The sequence below is a fragment of the Leucoraja erinacea genome, chromosome 1 (genome assembly GCF_028641065.1).
Source record: "Leucoraja erinacea ecotype New England chromosome 1, Leri_hhj_1, whole genome shotgun sequence".
NCBI lineage: Eukaryota > Metazoa > Chordata > Chondrichthyes > Rajiformes > Rajidae > Leucoraja > Leucoraja erinaceus.
The window spans coordinates 15,101,369-15,118,051 of record NC_073377.1 but is presented as its reverse complement, the minus strand read 5'-3'; the positions used below and the strand labels follow the sequence as shown (position 1 = coordinate 15,118,051).

Here is a 16,683-nt window from a genome sequence, read left to right as displayed (position 1 = left end):
AAAACAAGGGCCTATGTACACCTAGAATAAGGAACACCCCAAGTTGAATTTCTGAACCTTTCCTTTGGCAAGATAGAGCCAAGAAAGGAGGCTTAATTTAGACAATAAGAGTGATCACCCCTGAATAAACTTTTATAGAACACATGATGTAAAGGCAATCATCCATAATAAGGACATGAAAGACAAATGAATGTAGATTCTGGAAAGGGATGATGAGACAATCAGCGACAACTGAAGCATTAGGAGTGTACATTGTGCAAGCATTGGGAGAAACATATTGGTCACAATGTCAATTGCCTAGATTAGGCACCAACAGGTACACTTGGCAGAAAGAACATAAAATGGAGGGGTTGCTGCTTATAAGGAAACAGGGGTGAGTCGTCAATTAACTCTTTGGAGCATGCCAATAAAGAAGATATATCCATAACAGAGTAAATCTTGGGACACAACTAAGTAAGGGACAGAAGTAAATGACACCAAAATTTCATTTAAATTGTAATAATTATGTGCAATCGTTGTGATTGTGTTCCCCAACTGAACTATGCAGTACGTACGTAAGCATGGCGAAATTTAGAAATTCTGAATATTTCACACTCTTGACAAAATCAAATCAAATAACTGGGGGGGAAACATCCTTTGACCTACCACTAGATCTAGTTGTTCTTTTTGGAGAGTCCTGCAAAACTCTGCGTCTGGTGGGCCCAGGTGATCCTGTTAAAGCCACAATTAGGGAAAGAGAAACAAATGTGAGTGGATTAATATTTAGAATTCATGGTTTGTCAGTCAGTTGCTATTATTTTTAATAGTTGAATAAAGATACGTATCTTGTTTGGAATTCATCACTTTTAGTGTTGCATGAATCAAAATATCATTCACTGTCCAATTAATCCGTTTCTGATTAACCAATTATTAATTGTTAAATTTATAGACGGCAATGTAGGAAAATATTGGGCAAGAATATGATATTCGCTTAACAATGAGTCAAATCTGTAGAAACAGGGAACTGCAGATGCTGGTTTACAGAAAAAGACACAAAGTGCTGGAGTAACTCAGTGGGTCAGGCAGCATCTCTGCAGATGCAGGTGACGTTTTGAGTCAAAACCCTTTTTCTGACTGAACTGAAGCCCCAGTAGGGTCCAGATCTGAAAAGTCACCTGCCCATGTTCTCTGGGGATGCTGCCTGATCTGCTGACGTACTCTAAACTTTCTGCCTCAGATCAATACTCTATTGAAAAATACCATGGGGATAATTTTAACCTAACAAGCCATCAGAAAATTGGCTGGATAGGATTCAACATGCTTTCACATTTCACCTAATTTTAGTCTCCATTTAACTCAATGCATCTGATGCAATGCGTCTTACTAAAGGGTTTAGAAATACATTTTCTGAGCTTGCATTTTACATTGGTTGAAATCTAGTCAGCCAGTCTTAACATAAAAAGAGCAAAGTTTAAAGTAGCAGTCAATTGCGTGCAGAGTAAAACTTTAGCACGGGTCACAAATTTTAACACCCTTACCTGAACCTGATACAGGCGATTTGTGCTCTGTAACTGGAGTAACTATAGAGAACTTGGTATTGTAACGTGCTCGCTGTTTATCACTGAGCAAAGCCCACTGAGACTCAAGCAGCTCTTCAATCTCATCAGCAGTAGCATCTGGACGTTCTTCAGTGAGCTACAAATGTAAAAACACTTCAGATTTATTTTGCTCACTTGAAGCCAAAACACATGCAGGATACAACTGCATTTAATCAAGATATTACATAGCAAATTTAGAAAGATGAAACAAATAAAAGTACCCTGTAGAAAGCATATCTTGCAATGTTAGAACTCTGAAATTTTACAGAACCGGTGATGGGGTTACAGACAAGGCAGAAGGTGCTTGATGGGGTGAATAGATGGTATTCTTTTCAAATTAGGTTGCTTGAAGAAAACAGACTCCATTTTACTTCTGTTTCATGGAGCCAAAATGGTGCCTCTTGCATATGGACTTGATGGGCTGTTCTGTTCATACTATACTAACTGGGGTGATTGTGCTTGTGTACGGGGATAGCTTTGCTGAGCTGTTTCCAAAAAAATGTCACTGTACCTGGTACGCGTGACAATAAAGAAACCATAAGTTGCAAGCACAGAGTTTCTTCAGTATATCAAAGATTTCTTGGGACATTATACTTCCAAACTGTGCTGGGCTAGTTTTATATCGATGAAAAGTATTTGAGTTTGCATACTTTGTCATGTACTGGCTGGGACTTGTAATCTTCTACATTATTCCTCTAATCATGTATCTGTATACTGTGGATGGCTCGACTGTAATCATATATTGTCTTTACGTGACTAGTTAGCACACAACAAAAGCTTTTCACTTACCACCGTGACACTAATCTACATGAATTAATTATCTGGCGGCTGGTCGCATTCCACAAAAAGGAAGGTGGTAATAGCTAATGCAAGTCAACTATCTTAACCCCAGGATATCAGTGAAGGATTTCCTCAATGCACAGTCCCTAGACCATCTTCACCTAGTTCACCAATAACATTCTTTCCATAAAGGTAACATATTGTGATGTTGCTGTTGAGTGCACACATCAGTTCCAACACCTTACACACTTAAGCAGGACACGTCCACATGCAAAAAAAAAAGCAGACAATATTCAAGTTTGGACGACTGTGTGGTACTCCTAAGTGGAGGCAGCGCGGAGGCGGTGGAACATGCTTCTATACCAACCAGCGACATTACGGTACTGTCAAATGTCTGCTCTCCCAACCTAGAATCCCTCTTTATAAATTGCAAACCCTTCTACTCTGAGGGAATCTAACTCCTTTATTTTCGCTGGAGTTTACAATCCCCCCCCATCCTGCATATGTGAGGCACAAATGCAACTCGCTGACCAGGTAATGAGGGCAGAGAGTGACTTCCCAGACTTCATTGTCATTGTTTTGGGGGACTTTAACAAAGCTAACCTCAGCCGTGACCTTCCAAAATGCAGACTTCATGTTACCTGCCCCACCAGAGGGGAGAGAACACTCAATCACTGTTATATGGCAATCAAGAACGCATACCGCTCTGTTCCCCGGGCGGGTCTGTGTCAATCTAATCATTGCATAGTTCACCATTCCAACCCACAGGCAGAATCTAAAAACTGCTAAGCCTGTGGTCAGAACAACGAAAAGGTGGTCAAGCGAGAGATTGAGAACCTTCATCAGTCTGAACATAGAAACATAGAAACATAGAAAGTAGGTGCGAGAGCAGACCACCAGGTCCATCGAGCCCGCACCGCCATTCGCTCATGGCTGAACACTAAACAGACACACTTACCCACAAACAGTAGACACAAGACACAGAACACAAGACACTACCCTCCCCTTTATACCGCTATCACCCCTCTCCACCCCAAGAACCTCGTGATCTCCTGGGGGAGGCAAAAAACCGGATAAAAACCCAGGTCCAATTCGGGAAAAAAATCCGGGAAATTCCTCTCCGACCCCAATCTAGGCGATCGACACTTGTCCAGGAGATCACTCAGGTCTTACTATACTAACCATACCTAGGTCCATATCCCTGCCCTCTCCCCGTAGCCCCTTATCCCCTTGGCAGCTAAAAAACCATCTATTTTAGTCTTAAATATATTTAAAGTTTCTGCTTCCACTGCTCCCTGGGGCAGTGAATTCCATAAATTAACCACCCTCTGGGTGAAGAAGTTCTTCCTCATCTCAGTTTTAAAAGAGCCCCCCCTTATTCTGCAACTATGTCCCCTAGTTCTAGTGAAGGAGGGTTTTGGCCCGAAACGTTGCCTATTTCCGTCGCGCCGCACCCGCAATCTCCAGCAATTTTGTCTACCTGAGAACCTACAACCCCTACAACCCTGCTTTGACTGAACGGATTGGAATATGTTCAGGGAAGCAACCACAAGCCTCGATGGGTATACGGACACTGTATCATCATATGTCAACTTTTGCGAGGACAGTTGCATTCCAACTAAGACATGGTTCAACAACAACAAGCAAGCCCTGGTTTACAGCAGAACTCAGACAGCTCCGACGGTCTAAAGATGAGGCCTACAGGAGCAGGGATGCAGACCTCTACAGGCAGGCCAAGTACAAACTGAGAAGAGGAATCAGAGCTGCCAAGGAAAGGTACTCTGAGAAGTTGAGGAGCAAGTTCTCAGCTAGTGACTTTTCTTCAGTTTAGAAGGACTTGCAAGAAGTTACCAGCTACAAGAGGAAAGCCCCCCGCTCTTTGGATAATCGTCAGCTGACCAACGACCTGAATGAGTTTTACTGCAGGTTTGAAAATCAGAAACGTAACCCTGGTACCCCCTCCTCAACCAACACAGCCAGACCCCAGTCTACAAAGAATGGATCCTGCACCCTCTCCTTCCCATTCACCACTTCACACCTACTTAAGGCAAGACTCCAGCATGGAAAGACTGGACCATTTCCCACCCCAACCAACACTTCACACCCACTCACAGCCTGACCTCAGTCTACAAAGACAGGGCCTTTCTACACCCACTCCCCTCCAATCACCACTTCACACACAATCACCCACACCTTCTGTGCTGCGCAACACAACTTATCCAATATCAACAATAAAAATAGAGGTGGAGAGGCTTTTCAGAGGACAAAAGAGCCGGAAATCTCCAGGACCCGACAATGTTTCCCCCTCTACTATTAAGCTCTGTGCCAAACAGCTGGCAACGGTCTATACAGACATTTTTAACTAGTCCCTGCTAACATGTACTTTCCCTGCCTGCTTCAAAGACTCCACTATTGTTCTGTACCCAAAAAGGCAAGGATTACTTGTCTTAATTGAAAGTCAAAAAATATCTGAATCATTCTCATTGTGGTCATCCATTGGCAAGATTCCTATTCCACAGAACAGTTAATTAATAACCCGGTCTTGGATTCCTTTATAAACATGCAACATCCTATTCTATGTCAAATGGATGAAGAATTAAAATGGTGTTATTCAGTCATTGTGGAACAGCCATTTCAAATCAAATGTCAAGTAATAATTTAATCAATAAAATATTTTTTTAAATGACTTTTTCCAAAATTTGATTAGGAACCAAATTTCTGTCTATATTAAGATAATCTCATTGTAGTTGAGCATACTGCATTTGTGTCCTGAAAGGAAAGGGATTTTACTTTAGATTTTGTTTAGTGTCTACGTTTTTGTAAAGAATTGTGTCAACACCAACCAAAGAATATTTAAGCCCCAGCACATGAGAGCATGCATTTCTGTTCTGAGTAAACAGCTTTTATTTCAGGTTATAACTTTGACCATCAGCCTCCTACTTCATTGCCCCTGCCATGCACCAAGACCTCCCCCCCCACTCTCACAAGCTAGGAACGGAGGTGCGGTGGTAGTTGCTGCTTGACAGCGCGAGGGACCCGGGTTCAATCCCGACTGCGGTGCAGTCAGTACGGAGTTTGTATGTTCTGCCCGTGACCTGTGTGGGGTTTTCTCAGGGAGCTAGTTTCCTTTCACACTCCAAGGACGTACAGGTTTATAGGCTAATTGGCTTAGTTCAATTGTCCCTAATATGTGTAAGAAATTGTTAGCATGCGTGGATCGCTGGTCGGTGCGTACAGGATGGGCTGAAGGGCCTGTTTCTGCATTGTATCTCTAAACTAAACTATGTGATGCTAACTATCAGCTACTGCATTCTCTACCCAATCAAGAAAGAGTAGGAAATCACGTGCAGAGAAACAAGTTAGTAACAATTTCTAAAAGAATGCTAAAGTAAATATAAATTGCATTGTCTCTTTTGCAACTTGAGGTGAAAATAATGAACAATCACAATCATAAAGGTATATTTAGTTGAATTAGTGACATTAAAAAGCACCATTTGGCAGCAATTTAGAAAATAAAGCAAATGCATGAACAATTTTACTTGCAAGTAAACTTTTAAATACACAAACCTCATCTCTGTGTTTCTGACAAAAGGCCATGAATTGAGCGAGGGCGGCATCACATTTCCTGGTCCGCTGATTGGCTACTCCTTGTTTTCTCTTGGCCATTGGGGAGCTTGTGCAACTCTCAGAATCTGATGATCTGCAAGATGTCCTGTCTGTTGAGTAACTTTGAGTAGAGCCTTCAGCCGAAGCGACAGTCCTACTTAAACACTCATTTGCAGGGATCTTAGGTTCATATGGTTTTGAATATTGTCTTTTATTTGGTGCACTGTTTCCTCTCCTCAATCCTTTTGTATTCGTGAGGTTGTCCTTGGGTCTTGGCAATTCTCCAGGAGGCCATTTCCTGTTCTCAACATGTTCAACAGGAACCCCAGCCTCTTTTGCAACTTGAGGTGGTAATAATGGACGATCACAATCATAAACAAAGGTATATTTAGCCTTTCGATTCTCAGAGGTCATTACCAGTGCCTTCTCTGCTTGTGCAATACCTAGATCCCATTGAAGACGAATTCTGGCAGGAATTGGTTTTAAGAGCTGAAAAATAACATTATTTTATTTGAAGTGTACATCGAAATTATAAAATACTCAGCAAACCTTTTACTTGGAACTTATGGAAATGTCTTAAACCATTAACATTCTACTACAATCAACTGAATGGGTATATGTAGATAAATGTGAGGTTATCCACTTTGGTGTCAAAAACAGGAAAGTTATTTAAATGGTGGCCGATTGGAAAAAGGGGAGGGTGTCAACGAAACCTGGGTGTCATGGTACACCAGTCATTGAAAGTGGGCATCCAGGTGCATCAGGCAGTGAAGAAACCGAATGGTATGTTGGCATTCATAGCAAAAGGATTTGAGTATAGGAGCAGGGAGGTTCTACTGCAGTTGTACACGGTATTGGTGAGACCACACCTGGAGTATTGTGTACAGTTTTGGTCTCCAAATCTGAGGAAAAACATTCTTGACATAGAGGGAGTACAGAGAAGGTTCACCAGACTGATTCCTGGGATGTCAGGACTTTCATATGAAGAAAGACTGGATAGACTCGGCTTGTACTCGCTAGAATTTAGAAGATTGAGGGGGGATCTTCTAGAAACTCACAAAATTCTTAAGGGGTTGGACAGGCTAGATGCAGGAAGATTGTTCCCGATGTTGGGGAAGTCCAGGACAAGGGGTCACAGTTTAAGGATAAAGGGAAAATCCTTTAGGACCGAGATGAGAAAAACATTTTTCACACAAAGTGGTGAATCTCTGGAACTCTCTGCCACAGAAGGTAGTTGAGGCCAGTTCATTGGCTATATTTAAGAGGGAGTTAGATGTGGCCCTTGTGGTTAAAGGGATCAGAGGGTATGAAGAGAAGGCAGGTACAGGATACTGAGTTGGATGATCAGCCATGATCATATTGAATGGCGGTGCAGCCTCGAAGGGCCTACTCCTGCACTTATTTTCTATGTTTCTATACACAAACACATTAAATTATAAAATGGAAATTCTACTTAACGCTTCAGGTTAATTAAATTTCACAACACATTTGGATAGCTATTAAAAAAACATTTTAATCTGCACATAATATGTGGGAATTCAATATATATATATATATATATACATACACATATACACACACACATATATATATACATATAAATATAAATCACCAGATTACCTTGTTTTTTTCTGCCTTCGAAGTTGCATGTTTGGCACTCTCATGGACTAACTCATCATATTGATGAACACCTGCAAAAGGTATCATACTCTTTTCAAAAATCCAGGCTCTTTCTGGAGCTTCACCAAAAAACTGAACATGGTACTGGCGACATATAGCCTTATTCAGACCTGAAAAATTAAGAGAAACAAATTCTTATCCTTTTGTAAGAAGAATGCATGGGATTTTAGCCCGCTACTTTGGTCTGCATCCCAATCTCCCATTGGCAAGGATTAATACACAGAATTATTGATCGTGATTTTTGAAGACTTTGGAACATTTCAAAAATGTACTTTGCAAGTACAATGCAAGAATGCCAGGAACATTTCTACAGTACTAACAAATATGCAGTTTTTTTACAACACAACGGAGAAAAATAAAAATTGACAGACTAGAAAATGTTTACTGAGTGTGGCAGCCTCCAAAACATTTGAAATGTCACCTTATCTAAGTGCAAATGCAGGCTGTTACACAGCTATTTTCTGGATACAAATAAAATAATTAACAAAGCTAAGCCACCAGCTACTGCTACTTATCAAAATGTTTCCGAAAGTTCTATCAAGCAACATATAAAGACATGATATTACAATTCTCTATTTAAATGTGCTGGATCTCATTTTAAAGTTAAGACCCAACGCAAACACAATTTTATATTCCTTGTATACAAAGGACAGAGTGAGAAAATTAGGACATGCAACATTCATCGTAGATTCAGATTGGTGATCATGCACACCATGGAGCAATGAAATTTCTAGTTCACATGAAGCAAACAATAAATACAACAGTCGAGCTGTAGTTAATGAATAGCATTGTAACATAAGGCTAAATACCAGCACCTCCAGGGTAGTGTAGAAAATAACTGGAGATGCTGGTATATACCAACGGTAGACACAAATTACTGGAGTAACTCAGTGGGTCAAGCATCATCTGTGGAGAAAAAGGATGGGTGACATTTTGGGTCAGGATCCTTTAGACTCCTCCAGGGTAGTTATCTCTGGATTGGTTCCAGCTCCATGTGCGAGTGAGGGTAAGCGTGGGAAGATAGGGAGATGAATATATGGTTGAGGAGTTAGCGCAGGGGGCAGGAATTCAGACTTCTGGACCACTGAGATCTCTTCTGGGGGAGATGTGACCTGTGCAAGAGGGATGAGTTGTACCTTAACTGGAAGAGCCAATATCCTGGGAGACAGGTATGCTAATGGTGCACGGGTGAGTTTAAACCAGATTGGAAGGGGGAGGGGTGGGATCCTATGCAGGATCAAGGCAGGAGAGAGGCTGAAGGTTAGTATGGAAGGCACTGAGTGAACGTTTAGTGGACGGAATCAGCAGGACTAATACGATTTTCCATAGTTGGGGATTTTAACTTTCCTAATATTGACTGGGAATGTCAAACAGCAAATGGTTGAGATTTGGCAGAATTTGTCAAATGTGCTCAGGAGAGTTTCCTCCAGCAAGATGTAGAGGGGCTCGCACAGAGGGGGCAACGCTTGATCTAGTCTTGGGAAACTGGGAGTTGCAAGTAGATGGAAAAGTTTGGGGATGAGCATATTGGGTCCAGTGACCACTGTTCTAATAAGTTTAAGATAATTATGGAGTGGCTCATGAGTTTAAATTCAAAATTGGGGCAAGGCCGACTCTGAGGGCATAAGGCAGGACTTGATCAAGTTGATTGGAACAATTTGTTTGAAGGAAAAGGAAAGTCAAGAAAAAGGGTTGTTTTTAAAAGTGTGTTGAGAAGAGTCGTTCCTGTTCTGAGTGAAATGTTCCTGATAGAGTAAAATGCAAGGCAGGTGGGCATAAATAAGCTTGGTGGTGAGAGAAATTGTGGCTCTGGTCAAGAATACCAGGTGTAAGCAGCTGGATCAGGTGTATTCCTGAGGGTGTCTAGGGAACAAAAGGGCAAGCTAAAAAAGGAAATCAGGCGGGCAAAAAGTGGGCAGGAGATAGCTGGCAGATAATACTAAGGATAATCACAAGAGATTTTATAAGAACGTAAAGGGAAAAGGGTAACCAGAGAATGGGACTCACCAGGAATCAAAGCAATCAACACTGTGGAGCCACAGGAGATGGGCAGGGTCTTCAAACAGAGTATTTCCCCTCTGTTTTTACTATGGAGACACGAGGACCAGGGAACTTGGGGCAGTCAATGGAAGAGTCTTGAGGGCAGTCAGTATTATGGTCAAGGAGGTACTTAGACCTGATGCGTATGAAGGTAGAAAATCCCCCAGGCCTGATCAGGTATACCTGAGGATGCTGTGAGAAGCTATAGGAAATTATGGGTGCCCTTTCCGAGATTTACAATAGCCGAAAGACTGGAGGGTGGCAAATGCGGTGCCTCTATTTAAGAAGGGCTGCAAGGAAAAGCCTGGGAACTACAGAACACAGAGTCTAACATCTGTGGTCAGATAGTTACCAGAGTATTTTGAGGGATAAGATATACAGGCATTTAGATGAACAAGGGCTGATAAGAGATAGTCAGCACGGTTTTGTACATGGGAGATCGTGCCTCACAAAACCGAGTTTTTTCAATATGTGACCAAAAAGATTGATGAGGACACAGCTGCCAACATAGTCAACCACAAGGTATGCTGCTCTGGAAGATTGATCGCATGGGATCCTAAGAGAGATAGCCGAATGGATAACAAATTGGCTTCCTGGAAGGAAATGGAGGATGATGGTGGAAGGTTATTTTCCAGACTGGAGGCCTGTGACAAGCAGTGTGCCTCAGGGATCGGTGTCAGACCTATTGCTGTTTGTCATGAATATCAATGATTTGGATCAGGGTGGGTGGTATTGTAGGTAGTGAAGATGGTTGTCAAAAATTGCAAAAGGATCTTTTACAACAGGATTAGGTTTGAGTGAGTTATGGATAGGGACAGAGAGGGCCCGCGTGTTAAAATGCTCAACTGCTGCAAGGCTAACTTGGAAGGTATGAGAGAAGGTCTCGCTCAAGTTGACTGAAGCAGGCAACCTGGGCACCCAGGAGCGGATAAGGCTGCAAAGAGTTGTAAACACTGCCCAGTCCATCATCGGCTCTGACCTCCATACCATCATGGGGATTAATCGCAGTCGCTGCCTCAAAGAGGCTGCCAGTATCATCAAGGACCCACACCATCCTGGCCACACACTCATCTCTCCGCTGCCTTCAGGTAGAAGGTACAGGAGCCTGAAATCTGCAACATCCAGGTTCAGGAACAGCTGCTTCCCCACAGCCATCAGACTATTAAACACAACTTCAAACAAACTCTAAACTATAACAGCCTATTGCACTTTATCAGTTTATTTATGTGTGTATATATATATATATTCAATGATATATGGTCACACTCATCTGATCTGTATTTATGCCTACAATATTCTGTGGTGCTGCAGCAAGCTAGAATTCCATTGTCCTATCTGGGACACATGACAATAAGCTCTTGACTCGACTTGACTTGTCTATTGTGGGGAAAGGTGACATCAGTCAAGTGGGACGTTTTTAAAAAGTGTGCTGACAAAAGCTCAGGATATGTACGTCCCCGTTAGTGAAGGGCAAACCAGGCAAACTTAAGGAAGCTTGGCTGATGAGGGAAATTGAGGCATTGGTCAAAAGATTTTATAAATACACTAGACCAGGTGCAGACCCGTTGAGCCCCTTCCCCCAAGGCAATATTCCACCACTGACCCATAGCCCCCAACTGCGCAGGCGCGGCTGACGGGTTCCTGATGTGACGTGAGTGATCTCCGTTGAAATGCAATTCACGGCAACCCTCCGTCCTCTGCGCAGGCGCGGCTGGCAAATGGGAACGCGACATTTTTAAAGTTTAAAGGTGAGGGCAAAAGATTAAACAGGAACTTGAGGGGTAATTTTTTTCCCCACACACACACACACACACACACAATGGTCAGTGGGTATATGGAACGAGCTGCCGGAGGAGAAAGTTTAGACAGGTACTATCATAACATTTAAGAGACATTTGGACAGGTGTAGGTTTACAGAGTTATGGGCCTAGTGCGGGTGAATGGGGCTCGTGTAATTGGGGCATGTCGGTTGGCGTGGGCAAATGGGCCGAAGGGCCTGCTTCCATGATGTATCACTTTATAATGTCAATAATGTCAAAGGTATTGATTATTTTTCAAGTTATATTTCAGTTGTAATTGTTGAAATGGTAATAATTTCCCTAATTCATACAGGTCTCCGAGCGTTTTGATTCCCGTTCTTTCCCATTGTGTAAATGATTTATCTATAATTGAGGGTTTAAACGAAGGGTTATTGGCTATTGGCATTAGCAGAGATAGATTTCTTAATTTTAAGTTCTGTTTTATTTGTTTCCAAGTTCTAATTGTACTATGTATCATTGGATTTTTATTATAATGTTTGTTATTCAAATTCGTTGGTAAGAGGAGAGTCGCTCCTGTATTACCAGGAGCGCAGTCCTCTCTCTCCATTATAATCCAGTCCACCTGCTGGGCAGAGTTGTCCAGCAGGTGAATTATATTTTTAATATTTACCGCCCAATTATAGTACATAAAGTTAGGGAGCGCTAGACCACCCATCTCTTTTGGTTTACTGAGGTGTGCTCTTTGTATTCTGTGGGATTTATAATCCCATATAAAGTTTGTGATGTCTGAGTAATTTTTTGAAAAAAAATTTTGGAAGATATATTGGAATTGATTGAAATAAATAAAGGATTTGTGGTAAAAAGATCATTTTTATAGCATTTATTCGACCTATTAAAGACATCGGCAGCGTTTTCCAGAATTTAATTAGATTGTTTAATTTCTTAAGTAAGGGGCTATAATTAGCATTAAACATACCGTGATAATTTCTAGTGATTTCAATTCCTAAGTATTTAAATTTTTCTGTAGCTATTTTAAAGGGGAATTTTAAAAGACATGTTGAGTCTTTCGGTTTTATTGACATAATTTCACTTTTGTTTGCCCCTTGTGTATCCTGAGAAAGATCGTAAATCCTCGATTAGGTTTATTATGTTGGTATACTAGATTTGGGGTTTTGTGATATATAGTAATAATCGTCTGCGTATATCCATGTTATTTGAATGTTTTGTATTATACCCATAGATTGAAATTTGTGTTCTGATACTTTTCAGCTAAAGGTCCAATTACCTTGAGCAAATAATAGCGGTGATAATGAAACACCCTAGATAACCCCTTGTTCTTGGAATTTCGTAGATAGTATATTATTAGTTAATATTCTAGCCATGGGTTTGTTATATAATAATTTTATCCATGCGATGAAGCTCTCTCCCATTTGAAATTTTTGCAATACTTTAAACATATAATCCCATTCTACTTGATCAAACGCTTTTTCTGCGTCCAATGAAATGATAGATAACTCTTGTTCTTGAGATTTGTGAGAGTGCATTATGTTAAGCAGATGTCTCAGGTTATTAAATGAGTGTCTCTTAGGTATAAATCCCGTCTGATCCTTATTTATTAATTTACTGACATATTGAACAAGACATTACTTAATTATGGGCTAATAATCGGAAAAAAGCTTATCCTTAAATTTTGGAAAAATGCTCCAATACCAACAACAAAAATGTAGATTTCAAACATGTTCGAAACATTACACTTGGAAGATATGAGACTCCTCCTAGCAGGCAAAACAGATCACTTCCAAAAGACGTGGTCTGCATTTATGGAACTATTACAAGCATAAGGTGCAATAATAAGTTACAACATAAAGGCTACCAAGACCTAGAAACGGGGGTATAAAATAAATTTTTAATAAAAACACAGTTGGTATATCCTTTTTTGCGGAGTTTTGTGTTAAAATAGAGCGATTGATTTTCCTTTCTTCTTTTCTTTCGAGGGTCTTATTTCTTTTCTTTGCTTCCTTCTCTAATTCCTTCCCTAAGGGGTTTTCTTCTCCCAACACTTTCCTGCACCTTCACGATTCTTGCTTACTTTCCTTATTTCTTTTATTTCTATCTTTTTTAAAGCTCAAAAAATGAAGTGGTACAACATAATGTAATAAGATATATGCGATGTATTAATGTGATTTACTGTACTGCTAATAAAAAAAATAAATTAAAAAAATGTCAAAGGTACGTAAAAAAATATGTAACGGTATTCTGACTGTCAAGATATTCAGAGTTGAATGGAGTGCAGGGGAGCAGTCATCCATTGTGGACCTATTATATCTGCAGCAAATTGCCAGGAGTCTAGATTGTTCAGGTTGGCGCAGAAGTGAGCCATAACCACTCTTTCAAAACACATAATTGTGATCAATGTTAGAGCTACTCCCGTAGTCACTGCGAATGGCTACTTTAATTTTCTTGGAGACTGCAATATGAAGGCTTCTTTAACAGCAGATGGGGGACAGTTTTCCGATGAAGCAAATGATTGAAGACGAGAGTGAAGGCTGAAGCCAGTTGATTGGTGCAGGATTTTATAACCCTTCCAGGGATCCCATCCAAACCTGAGTTTACCCGTGTGAAAGCATATCTGATTTTTTTCCATATATGTGATAAGAGCCAGTGGAGGTTGAAGTGGACAGGGGAGGGGTTACAGGTATGGGAAAACACACCTTGGTGGAACTTTGTTTGGCTGCTCAAACCGGGCTTTAAAGACATTAAGCTCACCTGATTGGGATGACTCGTTGCCTGAGATTGCCCAATTTTAATTTGTTGCACGTAATGGTATTCAGATCGCCACAATCACCTGGCATTCATTTGATTGAGATTCGTGCCCGTTTTGAAATTCTCTCTTAACATTCCAAATAGCTCTGCAGAAATAATACTTGGCCTTCTTGTACAGTGTGGGGTCATTCTACTTGAAAGTCTTGGATCTGGACTTCCCAGTTTATCCAAGGTTTTTGGTTAGATTAGACCCTATTATCTCTGTTGACCATAGTTGCCAATGCATTTCTTGAAATCACTGACGCCCTAGGTATACTCATTTAGAGTCAGAGTGTGCAAACAGGTCCTTTGGCCCAACTTGCCCACAGCAGCCAACATGTCCCTGCTTATTCCGTACACCCACCACCTTTTGTGTGAAAAAGTTACCCCTCAACTTCCTATTAAATCTTTTCTCCTTCACCTTAAACCCATGTCCTCTGGTCCTTGATTCATATACTCTGGACAAGAGACTCTGTGCATCTATCCCTCTCAAGATTTTATACAACTCTATAAGATCACCCCTCATCCTCCTGCATTCCAAGGAATAGACTCCCAGCCTATTCAATCTCTCCCTATAGCTCAGACTCACTTGTCCTGGCAACATCCTCGTAAATAGTCTCTGTACCATTTCAGCTTAACATCTTTCCAATAACATGGGGCCCAGAACTGAACACAATACTCTAAATGCTGTTTCGCCAACGTCTTAAACAACTGCAACATGACCTCCCAACTTCTATACTCAATACTCTGATGAAGGCCAATGTTCCAAAAGCCTTTTGGACCATCTTATCTACCTGTGACTCGACCTTCAAGGATCTATACACCTGCACTGCTCCACAACACTCCCCAGAGCCCTACTAGTCACAGTGTAGGTCCTGCCCATGTTAGACTTCCCAAAATGCAGCAACTCACATTTCTCCATTCTCCATCAACCATTCCTCAGCCCACCTGGTCAATCAATCAAGATCTGCTGTAATTTGTAATTGTAATTGATTTTATTAGCCAAGAATGAAAACAAAACCAAGTATGTAAATCATATGAGGAATTTGATTTGCCAAAAAACACCCATTTTTGTATCATGAGAATACTTGCTCATCTTGCCATGATATAGATGACAAACAATAATGGAACCAGCACTGAACCCCGAGGCACATCACTAGTGACAGACCTCCAAACTGAGAAGCAACCTTCCACCATCACCCTCTGGTTCCTTCCATGAAGCCAATTTTTGATCCAGTCAGCTATCTCTCCTTGGATCCCACAGAATTTAACCTTCCAGAGCAGCCAACCATGTGGAATCTTGTTGAATGCTTTGCAGAAATCCATATATACAGGTCCAGCTCTGCCCTCATCAACCTTTTTTTTGGTCACATCTTCAAAAAACTCACGATTTGTGAGACGCAACCTCCCACGTACAAAACTATGCTGGCTATTCCTAATCAGTCTTCGTCCATCTAAATACATGTATATCCTATCCCTCATAATACTATCCAGATATTTGTTTATCTTCAATTTAGAAACATAGAAAATAGGTTCAGGAGGAGGCCATTTGGCCCTTCGAGCCAGCACCGCTATTCATTGTGATCATGGCTGTTCGTCCCCTATCAATACCCCGTGCCTGCTTTCTCCCCATATCCCTTGACTCCACTAGCCCCCTAGAGCTCTATCTAACTCTCTCTTAAATCCATCCAGTGACTTGGCCTCCACTGCCCTCTGTGACAGGGAATTCCATAAATTCACAACTCTCGGGTGAAAAAGTTTTTTCTCACCTCAGTCTTAAATGGCCTCCCCTTTATTCTAAGACTGTGGCCCCTGGTTCTGGACTCGCCCAACTTTGGGAACATTTTTCCTGTATCTAGCTTGTCCAGTCCTTTTTTAAGTTAGATGAAGTGGTCTTGAGGGTACGCATCCTTGTAGGGTGCTAACACTGGAGACCACTGACTCAGTGCAGACCTGAGGATGACCCTCGGCCTCCTCGGACCACGACTATATTATCTTTAATGTTGATTCATGCTTCAACCCCTGTGTATAAGCTAGAAGTTGTAGCACCAACAGACTAGCTGAAATGAGGACAAAGGATGGAGCAAAAGGTGTACATGACAGCAGTGCAGTATTGGTCTGGAGTACAAACACCCTATGAGGATAGCCACCCTCAGATTCATGAGTAAAATGTAATTGCTGGCCTAGGAAAGTAACTGACAAGCCCGAGAATGTTGAATTAGGAATGTGCAAGGCACCCGAATTGGAGAGTGCAAAGAGCTAAATGGATTGTGGGACTGAAGGATTTTTTTATTTATTTTTAAAAAGTCACAACAATTCACTCATCTTTCCAATGTATATTTCAACTCCAAAATCATAATACATGTCTAAAATTCTGTTTGAACTGAATATTTCCCCCCAAAACAGTTGAAGTTCAAGCTCTTGAACTGGACTTCGAT

At 41.2% G+C, this 16,683-nt stretch overlaps 1 protein-coding gene across 9 annotated transcripts in view; it reads right to left on the bottom strand.

Moving 5' to 3' along the window:
- nsd2 (nuclear receptor binding SET domain protein 2) overlaps positions 1–16,683 on the bottom strand; it is a 99,574-nt gene that overhangs the window by 57,652 nt on the left and 25,239 nt on the right. For all 9 annotated transcript variants that reach the window (XM_055653761.1, XM_055653292.1, XM_055653212.1 and 6 more), the window contains 4 exons: positions 7,584–7,753; positions 5,925–6,452; positions 1,518–1,674; positions 646–711 (listed from right to left, as the gene is read on the bottom strand). In XM_055653761.1, the coding sequence (XP_055509736.1) occupies positions 646–711; positions 1,518–1,674; positions 5,925–6,452; positions 7,584–7,753 (921 nt within the window). The remainder of the gene's footprint in view (positions 1–645; positions 712–1,517; positions 1,675–5,924; positions 6,453–7,583; positions 7,754–16,683) is intronic.